At 46.3% G+C, this 14,643-nt stretch overlaps 1 protein-coding gene and 1 long non-coding RNA gene across 6 annotated transcripts in view; one reads left to right on the forward strand and one right to left on the reverse strand.

The window, feature by feature from the left end:
* The window catches only part of LOC101976891 (uncharacterized), an 83,678-nt gene that overhangs the window by 49,810 nt on the left and 19,225 nt on the right, over nt 1-14,643 (reverse strand). For all 5 annotated transcript variants that reach the window (XR_013426783.1, XR_013426784.1, XR_013426782.1 and 2 more), the window contains exons 4-5: nt 8,387-8,504; nt 5,044-5,141 (exon numbers count right to left, since the gene is read on the reverse strand). This is a non-coding gene — a long non-coding RNA (uncharacterized LOC101976891). The remainder of the gene's footprint in view (nt 1-5,043; nt 5,142-8,386; nt 8,505-14,643) is intronic.
* Nucleotides 65-5,042, forward strand: LOC101976613 (speedy protein E4). Its single transcript, XM_078022983.1, has 6 exons — nt 65-170; nt 612-926; nt 1,524-1,582; nt 2,397-2,482; nt 3,170-3,338; nt 4,092-5,042. The coding sequence occupies exons 1-6, from the start codon at nt 65-67 to the stop codon at nt 4,149-4,151; spliced, it is 795 nt and encodes a 264-aa protein (XP_077879109.1). The 3' UTR covers nt 4,152-5,042.

Below are 14,643 nucleotides of genomic sequence, written 5' to 3' on the forward strand. Positions count from 1 at the left end.
AAGAAAGATTTACCTTAATAAGAACCTAGGTTTTGTAGAAGGAAGACAGAGTATTGGAGAACTTATGGCAGATCAAGAAATCTCCCAGTCTGGGCAATCGCCTTCCCAGCCGAGCACCTCAGGAACCCACCTGGAGGTGGTGGTAGATGATGAGGTCCCAGGTCCATCAGGTGAGGGAGCTAGAGTGAGAACTGATTTGACATGATGACTGGTTACGATGAAGGGATAGAGCAGCCAGAAAGTTGGGAAGCCCACTTTTGAAGTTCAGAATAGGCCACGGGACAAGGAAGTCCACATGGATGGAAAATCTGCAGAGAAAGGAATTGGGCTAGAAGATGAGATCTAAGTTCAGGAAGTGGGTAGAGGGGATGTAAAAAGGGTCACTCCACCCATGAGAGAAAGTGTCCATAATGAGGAAGAGTTTTGAGGAACAGGGAGATGGGACAATGATACGGAGAATCAGGGGACGATGGCTACCAGCCAAGGGGAGAGATGGAACAATAGCTCAGAAGGCAACAGTTGAAGGTCTGGGGTGTGGGAGGTGAACTGGGATCAGAGGATGAAAGGATGAGTTCCAAATTCAGGAGCTTGACTCTGCTTCCTTTACTCAGCTCTGTGGGTAAAACCCTGCCTCCCATGTCGGAAGAGGGAGTGGACCTCAGAATCTGAGGGAGACTCGGAGGATGACCCCCCGGGGATTTTTGATTCTGCACTCTGGGTAGAATCTGGACTCCTGCCTGAGACCACTGGCATAAAGAGAAAGAGAGAGTCCTCCACTGAATCTGAGGATGAGCTGGAGGATCTGGAAAGTGGGCTAAATCACCCCTGGGATGTGGAGTCACTGTGTGGCCTCAAAATGAAACTCAAAAAACGGCGCATGAACTTGGTGCAACCAGAACACCATGAGGTTTTCAACAGGCTTCTAGGTAGGGAGACACCCAGGTAGCGCCCTTCAATCCTGCTCTTTACACAAAGAAGGAACTTATAGCCTCTGCACTTTTCCAAAGAGCCCTGCTATCCCTGAGATCCCCATTCCTGGAGGACTCTGTGAAACTCTTAGATGATGGATGATTACATTACACCTGAAAAATGACCCTGCTTGGGATCACAGAGCTTGGTTTCAATTGTCCTCACTGATTGCAGACATTGTGGCTGTAATAGATTTCCTCCTCCCTGAGGGGTGACTATCAAATGAGAAAATAACATAGTAACTCTAATTCTGAGGTGGTGCATTCTTGGGGGATGATGGGCCCTCGTGGTTTAATCCAAGTTCTTAGTCATACAGACATCTATCTCTTACCCCAACCCTCACTCAGTTGTTTCCCTGGGGGGTTTCAGGGCAAAGCAGCTTTCCCAGGAATGTTCCTGTCCTTTTCCTATCCAACTGGGATATTTGGCTCTTTTGGGCTCTATTGCACTCCAATCCCACACCTTCTCCAATGGAGGTCCTATTCTTCTCTCTGTTCTCTATCACCCATGAAGCCCCTTCTGGTTCCCAACTAACACCAGTGTTCTGTTCACAGAGGATCCTGTTGTCAAAAGATTCCTGGCCTGGGACAAGAATCTGAGAGTGTCTGACAAGGTGAGGTTGTTCTCCACTGGGCAGTGATCCTGCTCCAGCACAGCCTGGAGAGGGGAGGGCTTTCTAGCCCATGGTCCTTCTGTCTCCATGCAGAACCAACAAGATGTGCCAAGTCCTGACCCTTTGTGACTTGTCAACATCTCCCTTCAGGGCCTAGCAGTTCCATGCAGTGAGGACAGGTGGACCTTGCTTCTGCTTGGGGTGTTGCATTCCTATCCTCCCCTCTCTGCTATTGTTATCTGAGATTTTGGGCACCTCTCCTCTTTTATTTTTTTAAATGTTTTTTTTTTTAGTTGTAGATGGACAGAATACCTTTATTTTTTATCTTTATGTGGTGCTGAGGATCGAATCCAATGCCTCACAGGTGCTAGCAAGCTCTCTACCACTGAGCCACAACCCCAGTGCTCAACAGCCTTTTTTTCTGTGATGCTAGGGATTGAATCCAGGGCCTTGTGCATTTGAGGCTAGCAAGCACTCTACAGAGTGAGCTATATCCTTATCGCTGGGGCTCCTCTCCTCTTTGCACTTCTTGGGACGCCCCATTCTCCAGCTTACCCAAGACCCTTCTCACCCAGCTCACCTACATGCCTTTCCTCAAAAGGTCCCCTCAGGGCTGATCCTACAGTACACACTAAGCCTCCTCTTCCCCCGACTGCTCAGACTGTCACAGGTCCTTCCCCAAACCAGCAGGTCTCCTTACTTGGCGACCTTCTCTCAGGGGCACTCTTCACCCCAGACTCCCATTCCTCTGTCCCCTCTTTCCTCCTCTTCCAGGATGTGACCTCTCTCTGTGTTTTTCCTCTCTCTCCATCAGTACCTCCTGGCTATGGTCATAGCTTATTTTAGCCGAGCTGGCCTCTTCTCCTGGCAGTACCAGAGAATCCACTTCTTTCTGGCCCTGTGAGTATTTGGTCTCCTTCATCAATCAGGACTCACTACCTGGGAGGGTAGGAGGGGAGCAGAGGGGCACTAACCTTTCTTTTACTTTTAGCCTCTTTGTCCTGTTTGCTCCGTGTACACGAGATCACAGCACTGCAGTATAGTTTGTTTTTCTTTTCCACACTTCCCTAGTCAAAGCAAACACACATGCTCCCCAAAGGCCAGTTGTTAAAGAGTCAAGGAAACCAAGGAAACCCAAAGCCCACCTGAGTGGAGTGGAGGAAAGCATGGGCACCTCCTGTCCCTGGCAGAGAGACTGGAGGTGCAGCCACATCTGACTGCTCTTCCTTCCTGTATCTATACCAACATTGCTCTGTTTTCTGCCTCTGGATTTCCAAGACAGATGCCCAATTCCCAGCCTGACATAGGTCCAGTATAGGGTGGTCCCCTCTGGTTCTTCATACAGGAGTCTTCTCACATTTGTGGCTCTTTCTACACACCCCCTGAAAATCCTTCCAAGACGGGTCCAACCACCCCTTAGGCCTCTCCCACAACTGTGTTGCTCAGTGCTTTCTAGGAAAAAGGCTGGAGTCCTTCAGAAGGTGTGTGTCTGGCAGCGACCTCTGGGAGTCCATTTTGGGAAGCTGACTCCAAGGGGAGGTCCTTCTTGGTTGTGCCTCTAAAGAGCAACGTGGTTTCTTTCCCCAGCTACCTGGCCAATGACATGGAGGAGGACAACCAGGCTCCTAAACAAGACATCTTTCGTTTCCTCTATGGGAAGAGCTACGCCCAGCGTCCCCTGTTCCACAAACTGCGCTATCAGTTCATCTGCTCCATGGGCTGGAACACTCGGGTTTCCAAGGAGGAGTGTGAGGAGGTGGGTGGTGCTGTGTGTGCTTGTGGGGGGAGAGGAATGGGCTGATTGGAGAGACAGGAAGGTGGGTGGCTGCAGGTGGGCTCTGGGGAGGAGAAAGCTCAGGAGGGAGGGAAGGACTTCTTAGGCAGTCCTCAGTTTTGCATTTAACCATGTAACTAAGTTTTCTTGGTGGATACAAACAGAAATATTCCTAATGTTAATCCAGTATTCTACTCAAATCAGGGACAATGATAAAGCTTGTCTCTTGATAAAATCAACTTTTCAAATTTGATGGGAAGGGACACCAAAAGGATTCTATCGTCAAAGCATCTTTACAAAATGTTCCACATAGCAAGCATAATTTAGTTATCCGATATAGGAAAATATACTCGATTTTTATTGAAAAGAAATCTGAAAATGTGTCCCACATTTTATATAACATGATTCTGATAAGTGTAGTCCATATGAGTAATAGCTGAAATAATGTTGTGATATCTGTATATAGCTACTTCATTTGTCACCAGGCTAAATAAATCTAATAATTACACCTTGCTATGTCACCTCCTTTGTAGCTGACAGAACTTAGTTAATAGAATCAAGCCTCTCAACATTGTATTTGTTGAGATATTTGTAAACTGTTGAATCACGGTGACTAGAAAGTCCAAATCAAGGTGAAGTAATTTTAAGGAATGGGAAAATAAATTAACCTTAACTTCAAAACCCTCAATATCCTATAAAGTCATCAGCTTTGGTGGGGGCTCTTTTCCTTTCCAGATTCAAGCTTATGATCCGGAGCTCTGGGTGTGGGGCCGAGATCGCACCCTCCTTGCCTAGAAGTCCTGGAACTGTGGAGGCCTGAGGGGAGGGACAAAACTCTGCATCCCTGGCTTGATGACAGACAGAGTCAGTGATTGTCTATTCAGGATGCTCGAGGACCTAACTTCTTGATCCAGTCCTGTCTACCTTCACCCACAGCCACCCTCTGCAGATGGTGAAACAGCCTGAATCTCCAAGTCAGCTTCATGGTCTCAAACCCCAACCACACAGATGACCCCCTAGAGGTGTGCTGGGTGCTCTGAGGCTGCTCAGCCAGACCTGAGAGAGAACAGTTTATCACACAGGATGTGTAAAAATCCTTAACCCACAGCAATTGAGCCCCATTCAGCTTTGATGAATGGTTGATCTTGGTCTAAAGTTAATATCCTTTAGCCATGAATCTCTCTCTCTTCCTGATAATTCTCTTTTTACCTCTCCTTTTAATTCATCTTGGGTCACTTATCCCTTAAGGATACTAAGCACGAAGATAATTTATTTACAGGATTGTCACAGTTTTAGTACATATGATAAATGTTGTTTATTTTGAACTATGGTTATTTTAAATAGTTTTGAGATAGATGTTGTTCAGAAAATTGTTCTTTCTTATTGGTTTTGTGATTAGTGTTATAACATGTTTGTGTTCATAAATATTTCTCTCAAGATTTTAATCTTTTTAACTATTACTTTTATACCTCAGTAATATTATCCCATAGTCTTATAAATATAGTTTTTATTTGATGTTCAATCATCATTATTGTGACTATTTAGCTGCTAGTATTTAACTTGCCTTGACATGTTTTCTGTCATTTTTAAATATGTATCATTCAAGAGCACATGTGTTATGTGCTTGTGAAGAGCACAGCACAGTGCATTTGTGAAAAAACTGAATAAAGTTGAAAAATCTCCTTACCTTAATGATACATATGATCATGTCATTCCAGATTGGTTGTTCGCTGTCAAATAATACTGCTGTTTAACAGTGTGTTTTTAATTGACCAAATTTGTAACCTGGGGGGAGAAAACCACCTCAATTATTTTTCATGTAACAGAACAACAGAGAAGGTTGTAGAACTTAAACTAGAGACTGGAAACAGGAAACACAGGGAGGACATTGTGAGAGAGAACACAGGAAGAATAAAAGAAAATTCTGGAGGAATTCCAAAGCCAAGGTAAAAGTAAAACTTCCTGGTCAAAGTCCAAAGACAGGGACACCCAGGGAATAAAAGACTTTGCTACTTGAGTCACAATGGGAGTCTTTCCTGAAACCTATATATGTTTCTAGTTTTACATAAGTGAAGGAAATCCAAAGGGTCTTGTTGAAATAGAAACTCATGAAGGAAAATGAAGGTACTAGAGCAGGTTGTGAGAAGAATGAGATGATAGGAAATGCTAAGGTTGCTAAATAGATAGGCACAGAGAGGAAAGAACTAAGAGTGTGGGTACTGAATTACTGCAGACAAGCATCTTGGGAGATGGGAGAGAATATGGAAGCAGCTGTGGAAAGAAGCAGGTAAAGAAAAGTATCAGCAAGAAGTTAAAACAAAGTTAAAGAGAGCTTGCAACAGAGCCAGTGATGAGATGTGATGTGGGGTTAAAGAGGGCAAGTGGAAATGATGTGAAGAGGTTAGAAAGGACCAACATGGAACAAGCTTAAGGTTGGTTGAATGTGTTAAAAGAGGGATGGTGGTTGGGTGAGTTGAGCAAGTGAACAGGAAGAAGGAAGAAGTCACTAAAGACTGGCACTGTGCAATGCAATTCTGATGCTGATCAATTGCATGGAGATCACATGCTACAGACTGAGGCTGCAAGCCCCCTCTACAATGCCCTGTCTTCAGAAACCAGCTGTAAGTTCCAGGTTTCCCAGGCCATTCACACTTCTCACCACTGGTGTACATTTGGGGATTCCCATGATCCTACTGTATAATTCTCTATAATATCTCACTGAGGTTAGAAGAAGCACAATCCTATAAATACTGATTTGTCATGTAAAAAAGGACACAAATTGGGACCAGATAAGAGGCACATGGCTGGAGGTCTAGGAGGGTCTGAATGAAGGCTGTCATATCCTCTGGATGCAACATCTTCAGAGGACATGGATGTATATGACCTACCAGGGAAGCTGACCTTGGTTTCAGCTGAGTTTTTACAGGAATTTAACTAAGCATTTGGCATGAGTTGGATGAGCAGAGCAATAAACTAGGCTCAAGTGCTGCTCTCTGGATACTTACCATAGAGTATGGGAGACAGGTTAGTGTCCAGGAAGTAAGACAAGGGCAGGTGGTATGGATAGAGATGGGGGAATCACGATGTAAACTATGAAGTGGGAGGGTGGCATCAGGCAGCATTAGGGTCTCCAGACTGTTTTTTTTTTTCCTGATCCCCATGTGTGAGGTGCCCTTTAGAAGACCCTGACCAGCAAAGCCTTCTTGAGGAAGAAGAAGGCCTATCTTGGGTAATGCTGGGCAGGCAAGCACTAAACTCTGATTTTGGGGCCCACTGGGAGGCTTCCTTTCTGACCCCACCTAAGTTGGCCTTCCTATTCCCACTGTAAGACTGAGTTCCTGGCCACACCAGAAGTCCACTTGCACAGCTCACCGGAAATCCATGTTCCTGGGCTTACAGCAGGTCTGAAGGCAAGTACTTGATTTTACTTCCCAAGAGGCTATGCACCCGGTCACTCCCACTTAGGGACTATCTGAAACATGCCTGCTTCGTCTAACAGTTCAGAGGAGATATGCTGTGAGCACTGGCTCCCTACAGGCCTCCCGCATTTCTTCCCTGGTTTCTCCTTAGATCAAGGGAATGTCTAGAATGCATTTTCTTGGTGTGGTGTTTTTCCTGATTGCATCTTGATTCAGTTTAGGTTACACACATCTATACATGTGGTAAAATGGTAAAATACCTATAGACTTCTTGCATAGATGACAATTTCCTAATGTACAGTCTTGTCATGCACATGCATTGGGGGATACTGCATGAATGGTACATTGAACCTGTGTGTTCTGTCATTCCTTGAAACTATATTTTGATATAATAAAGCAAAAAATTCTAAACAAGCATTTACCTTGACTAAAAATTCCAGAGCTTGGAGAGCACTGTTTAACTCTCATTTTATGGATCTTTGGGAAAGACTGCTCTTATCTATAGCAGCCTGGCAGATTTCTAGAGGGAAGGGCTGGGTTGGTCCTTCTGGAAAAAGTCACAGAAACATCTCTATCATTATTATGGTGATAATTAAATGGGCATGAAGCTTGATATCTTATTTAGAATAGCCATTTATTTACTTATTTTTTAACTGCCAGGGATGGAATCCAGGGCTACATGCATGCTAGCAATTCATGTACTACTGAGTTATACCCCTAGTCTCCATGAAGAAAATTGAGCTCACAGTTCTGTAAGTCCAAGAGCATGGTGCTGGAATACTAGCAATTCCTCCAGCTCCCTGGACATCATAATATGGTGCAGAAGTAGAAAGGGAGCAGGCCAAGTGCAAAAGGAGTCATATGCATGGTGTAGACTCCCTAAATAACAACCTGTTCTCATAACTCAGTATTTGAGACTTGCATTAATGCCTTCTGAGGTGAGTGTCCTCATGATCTAATTACCTTCCATTTGGCACCACATATAAAAGGTTCCACCACCTCAATACTGCCACATTGGGGAACAAGTTTAGGCACTTGAACCACTGGGAGGCACATATCTAGTTTCAGTAAGCTGTCTTCCTTTGTTCCATTTCCTGTGACTCCTTGGCTTGGATGGATTTGCTATCTGCATTACCCAGTATTTGAAGTTTTATGGGTAACAGGGAGAGGCTATAATTTAGAGTGGGGCACTGGGACCAACACTGAATTTATGATAACAAGCCAATTCCAATTGGGGAGAGCCAGCCACACTAGAAATGTTAACACATGATAAGGGGAGGGTGTGAAACTTTGGGCTACATATCAGCCAGTGCTCTAGAAAGCAGAGGAAGGCTAGAGATTGGGTTCTACTGCAAGACCACTGAAACCCCATGCTTCCCTAATGAATTCCAATAAAAACTCAGGCCACTGAAACCAAGGTGAGCTTCCCTGGTTGGTGAGACACTGAGCACATCAATGTCCTGGGAAGACGATGCATCCTGAGGACACAAATGCTTTCACTAGGGCCCCTCCCAAACCTCATGCCATGTGTCTCTTTGGGGGCTGGTCCCAATTAGTGTCCTAACTTGGGGGTCCCCATGAATAGGAAGCTTCTAAGCAAACTCCACTCACCTCCTCCCCAGCAGGTTCTCCACACCTTGTCCTCTCAATATCCTCCGTCCTCTGTTGAGTCAAGGTCTCTGCACCTCAAAGAGTGTTTCCCCTCTGTGACCACAGATCCAGTGACATCCTTGGAAAAAACAGAATGAGCATCAATGGTGGACTTTGGTTGCTTCTGCCCAACATGGATTCAAGGGTCCAGTTTGCTGTCCCAGCTGAAATAAATTTAAAAGGAGGGAAATATATATGGAAAATCCATGTTTAGGAATTTAGATTCCTGAGAGGCCAGCCCAGAGACAGCCCAGCCCTCTGGCCAGATAGGGAGTGTTCAATCCACAGAGAAGGAGGGGACATGGGGTCAGCAGTGTCCCTGAGCAGAAAGGACAGAATATCTAAGGCAACTAGAGGTCACAGTGCAGAGAACCAGAGAGAACTAAAGAGAGGCGAGTTTCAGAAGGGAAGGGGCACAGCAGAACTCCCCACCACAGTATCTTAGGCTGGGGCAACTGTGTGCTGTTGACTTCCAACCAGAGTACACAGGCAGTGGGAGAGTCTAGGGCAAGGGATCAGTGAAAGGTGTTTCCTGGCAGTGATGAGTCAGTGGGTGAGATGTTCCCTGCAGGCCAGCAGGGACTCTCTTGTGTTCAGCATTGGGTACCCCCAATCCCCTACCAGGCTCTGTGTCACAAAGGGGACTTCAGGGACTCCAGGCAGCTGATGGAGTAGTGATTAGATGTTACACACCAGGGAAGAGAAGGCAGCTTCTCAAAGAGAAAATCTGGGTGGGGGAGCAGCCTCGAAATGCCAAACTTTACCAACATTCAGCATCTGAGGCCCAGCCATGTAGACTCTTCCCTAATGGAGATGGAAACTGTCAGAGCAGAACTGGGGGCTCATAAGTGAGGGAGATTCAAAGGAAGTGAGGGTTCGCACAGATTCCTTTCCTCCTGTGGTCTAAGCTTTAGGTTTCCCTTTCAACATGTGGAAACCAGAGCAGTGCAAAGCCCAGCCCCATTCATCTCAATCTGCGTGGGGTTGCGCAAAGTGTCTTTAAGGTTTTGGCTGATGAATAACACGATGCTGCTGCTGGGTATTCTGCAAAGTGCATCTAGAACAACAAGAATTTGTGATTCTTGGGCTGGGGTTGTGGCTCAGCGGTAGACGGCTCACCTCACACGTGCGAGACCCTGGGTTCAATCCTCAGCACCATATACAAAAATAAACAAGTGAAATAAAGGTGTTGTGTCCAATTACAACTAAAAAATAAAATATTTTTTTTTTAAAAAAGAATTTGTGATTCTTGCCTAAATGTGGACATCTGTCTAGTCAGATGTGGGAGAACAAGTGCCCAAGGATGCACAGTTTGAGCCACCTGACCTTGTTAACTGTCGGATTAGACTGCCCTGGCTCAGAGTGGCAGATCCTCCCTGGGGAGGAAAAGCTTAGAAAAGCACATGCCCTTCCCCAGTCAGCATCAATATTAGCAGGGCAGAAAAGTCTTTGCTTTGCAGAAGGACACAGAGGGGACACATCCCATGCTCTATTTGCCTCTAGAGGATTTGTGTAGAACTCCACAAATATGCTAGGATTTGGGGTTCCATTATGGGGTATCAAGTTTGAATCAGGCCCTTTGGCCTGCCACCTGGGCCATGGTAGCTAAGTCACTTCATGTCTCTGGGCCTCAGTTTCCCTGCCTGAAACATAGTGATGAAGCTAGAGTTTCTCTGCTTCTACTGGAAGGTGGGATTTTTGTCAGTTACAGGCCTCTGAAGCCAAAAAATTCCATTTCTTCTCAAATCCCACACAGTGGTGTTAAGAGTGGAAGCTCTCAATGGTGGGTCATGCGCCTAGTATTGCAGCAGGCCCCACTGCTCACTGCAAATTTCTTCTTTCTGGATTCTTTGTCATGAATTTGAAGAATGAAAACCACAGATGAGGATAAGTGAGTGCAAGAGCAGAATATATTCAAGTGTGAACAGAAGCAGAACTCCCACAGGGCAAGAGGGAGACCCAAAAGGATTGCTACTTGGGAGTGTGCTAGTCTAAGGATTTATACAGCACTTGGGTGAACACACTGGATGAAATTTATGCAAATCAGTTTTGAAAAAATACCAATGCTATTGGTTAACTCTTGAGACTGAACTTCCATTCAGGTCTGTTTTCTCACTGCTGACCTGCAATCCCAGCTTCCTAGGAGGTTGAAGTTAGTGAATCCAGGATGCCCAGGTGTTCAGAACTGCAGCCCTGTGTGGAGAGGGTACCTGTACTGGTCCAGGGCCAAGCTGCAGTGGGGTGACAGGTTGGCATCCTCTGGCTTGCCTCAGTATTGCCTCACTGTGCCTCAAGCTAATTTTGTCATAGCAGGCTCTGGAGAGCTATGGTCTCTGTGGATACACATTCCCTGGGATATCTGCTTGCACTTAGCTAGGGGTAGCAGAAGGTGGTTGGCAATGTGGGTGGGCCCTGGTGTATTCCAGCTCACCCTGGATATTGCTTTGCTATTCTGGGACAAGTACATGGATTCAGTGGCATCTGCAGCTCTAAGTCATAAGGCCTAACTGACTGACAGAGGTACAGCAACAGGTAGTGATAGACTTTGGTACACAGCAGCTGCAGTTGTTAAGACAATTAACAGGAGAGAGATTGCAGATCACAGCTAGGACCTTCTTTTGAAGGTTTTTCTTTCAGAGCTATCACCATGGCCAAGATGTTGGGTTGCATGTGGCAGACAGAACTGGGCAGGTCCCTCCTCCAGGGCACCCTTGGCTGCTAGGAACACATCTTCACCTTCAGTTTTGGGCTCCACATAAGAAGTGGGTCTTGTGCAGAAATGACCTGGCAGGGCATAAGGATTTAGGTGGAGGCTGACAGTGGGTAAGAGACTCCGATACTGATGCAGGAGGAAGAATATGGCCACACAGGCTTCTCAAGAGGAGTTGTTGTCTGGTCAGACATCTATGAACAGAGCCTAGAAAGGAACACTACAGAGTGATGCCCCTGGGCATTGAGCTTTACAAAGATCACTTTCTGTGTGGGGTGCTGAGTTTAGGACCAGCCCACTTCACAGATAAGGAAATTAAGGCTGGGAGAAGTCACTTGACCTGTGCATGTATCAGAGCTGGATACTGGTAGAAGCAGAAATTGAATTCAGGGTTACCTGGCCTGATATTGTACTGAAAGAGACTGGATTGGACGTGGGGAGCAGGTCTTGGGAACCTGCAGCATGGCTGCTGTCCTCTAGGGCTCTTTATTGTCAGAGATTAGACAACACAAGAATGACTCAGCCGGGGAATGAGGAGGATCAGCGGTGGGCTGGCCAGTGTGCTTCCAGCATTTTAAGGGCAGGTGGTCCAGCTGGGCATAAATGTGCTGGGCTTTGGAGAAGAATGAAAAGCTTCTATCTGAGACACTAGTGTGCCATGCCCTTCCCCTGAGGCTGGCATCCTGGCAGTGACTAGAGGAAGTTGGGCTTAGACTGGCTTTGCCCCAAGCAGGCTAGTTGGCACGTCTGGGGTCCATGACAGCTCCTTTCTAACTGCTCAGAATCAGTACTACTGGCATCATGGTCATACTCTACATCAGCCCATACCTGAGGATCTGCTACTAATCCTGTGGAGTCAGCCTCTCTTCACTTGTCCTGCTTATAGCTTTAGGAGCACTCCTTCCTAACATGCGGACACACAACATCTTGCTGAGATGAGTCTTGGGTGGTCCTGGGACCTGCATTTCTAACAATTGCAGGGTAAGGCCAAGGCTGTTGGTCTGAGGAACTTGCAAACACTCCCACAGCCTCTATGCTTGGTCTGTGTCCATCTGTCCTTCTAGAATGCCATCTGGTTATCTCCCATCCTTCAAGGCCCTTCCCTGCCTTGTCAAACCCTTCTCCATAGCATGAGCCTACACTCCTGTTTCAGCCAGCCTGACTTTTTGTAGCTGAGATACATGCTTACTCCTACCACCCATGCCAGTGGGCCTTGCCTGGTCAATTTACAGGGTTCTGGTGTCCCTACAGAAGTCCATGCCTCCCTGAGTTTCATATTACAGCAATTCCCATCCTTTGTTTTTGTTTCCTTTTCATTTTGCACTGGGACTGAACCCAGATGTGCTCTACCACTGAGCTACATGCTCATCCTTTTTATTTTAAAATTTGGGCTCAAACTTGTGATCCTCCTTTCTCAACTTCCCAAGCGGGTAGGATTATAGGAGTGTGCCACCCAGCTTAGATTATTCTTTACAAATATCTACACCCTGGGATGATAGTATTCTTGAGGGGATTTTCTTTTTCCTCTGCCAGGCCCCACTGGGACAAAGATGTGACCCTTCTCTGGGCAGCTCTAGGACCTTCAGGGATGCAGTCTTCATCCTTCTCAGAATACGGCACCTCAGATTGGCAGCCAGGATCATACTGGCTCCTCATCTCAGGAGCAGTGCAGCTCTGTTGCATTGAGCTCCAATCCTCAGTAGGTTTCTGATGGATCTGAAGTTTACTGGGGTATAGTTCAGACAGGAGGTTCTTCCTCATTAGTGTATCGTCTGAGTCTGGGGGAGTGTGTCTGACACAGCCATCCCTGGTCACAGAAAAGGAGCAGCCCTGCCCCTGAATTTCTCAGTGGCCCTGCAGCCAATGCTCCCCTCTGGAGGTCTTGGATAGTGTCTGTGATCTCACTGTTATCTGCTGAGGGGAGAGGTGGCTTACCTCCCTAGGCCAGGGAGCAGGGTACAATCCCCTGGTGGTATGCTCCTTCCTGTTTGGTCACTCTGAACACCATCCCATTCATCAGTCACAGTGAGACCCCTCCGGGCTTTCCTGGCCACTCTCCCTCCCTTGGGCTCTGCATTGGTGGTGTCCTGTCTTCCTCAGTTCTGTCCATGCCCACAATCCTGGGGATTGAGTCTTTATTGTGGCTGTATGGGTGACCATACACCTGGTCCTACAGTTCTGGGGGTCAGGATTCTCCCTGGGCTGAGGTTGAGGTGTGAGTAGGCTGCATTCCTTCTACAGGCTCTGTGAAGAATTTCCCTCCTGCAGTCTAAAGCTTCTGGGGGAACCTTCATTCATTGGCTTGTGGACCCTTCCTCTATTCTCCAAGACAGCAATCAGCTCATGTCTTTCACTCTGACCTCTGGATAATGCAGAATAATCTCCCCATCTCAACATCTGCAATTGTACGTGCAGAATCTCTTTTGCCATGCGAGGTGCTATGTTCACAGGACCCTGGAACATTGTGGGGCCGTTTCAGCTGCCTATCCCTTCCTGAGGCTATTGTGGCATGTCCTGAAACCCATTTTATTAGCCCAACAGCCTTGTCAGTGTCCCTGCTTGGCTGCTGACAGATCTCAGTTCTGCCAACCAGATCAGCTCCCATGACCCTAGAAGAAACAGCAACCTGAGAAGTTACTAGCCCAGAGGTGCATACTACCTGACTCACAGGCTCAGCCACAGCCCTCAGACCATAGCATGTGGCTGCTTTGAGCTTTCATCTTCACAGCAGATGTTGCTAGCTCACATATGGCTTGGAAAGGGCTGGTCACAGACAGGAGAGGACAGGGCTTGCCTGCCCTGAGCTAGGGTGGGGAATAGGTCCCAGCTACCTCCTGACTTGCAGCCCTATCTCCCCGGATGGCATCCTGTACTTCTTGAAGAAAAAGCTGGGTGGCACACTGTATGTGTGGGTCTCATGCTGTCCTACCTGCACCCCCATGAGACCTGGAGATTGACCTTCCCAGGTTCTTCCCAGGGCAAGTGAGACAGTAGAAGACTGGGTACTTATATATGATGGATAATATCAACTCTCTCCTTTTGGAAAACTTTTTTTTTTACTTACTATTGTAAGCAAAATAAAAATGCTATACAATTAATACAAAATTTAAAAAAATAGAGAAAAATATCTAAGATCTAAAGAATGAGATAGTAAAAAAAAATAGCCTTTAAATTCCAAGAATTATCCTGTTAAGAGTCTCATTTTAAAATAGTAGGCAATCTATGTCCTCACTTTTGGCTCAAAGGCAGGTTTTATAAAGTAATTAATTGTAATAGTTCTCTTTTGCAGATAAATGGCACAGATCTGTAAAAACAGTCCCACATAGCTGGCCCTCCAAGCAAAACAGAAAACAATACCCCCACACTGTCTCCTGGAGAGCTGGGACCCTCAATAAGAATATGTCCTAACACTTCCATCCTAACACTATCCAAAGTCCCTGGGCTTGAAACACCTAGTGACAATGCCTACAAATGCTGCATTAATGCAGTACGCCCACAGACAAAAAGT

Source organism: Ictidomys tridecemlineatus, chromosome 10 (assembly GCF_052094955.1).
Source record: "Ictidomys tridecemlineatus isolate mIctTri1 chromosome 10, mIctTri1.hap1, whole genome shotgun sequence".
NCBI lineage: Eukaryota > Metazoa > Chordata > Mammalia > Rodentia > Sciuridae > Ictidomys > Ictidomys tridecemlineatus.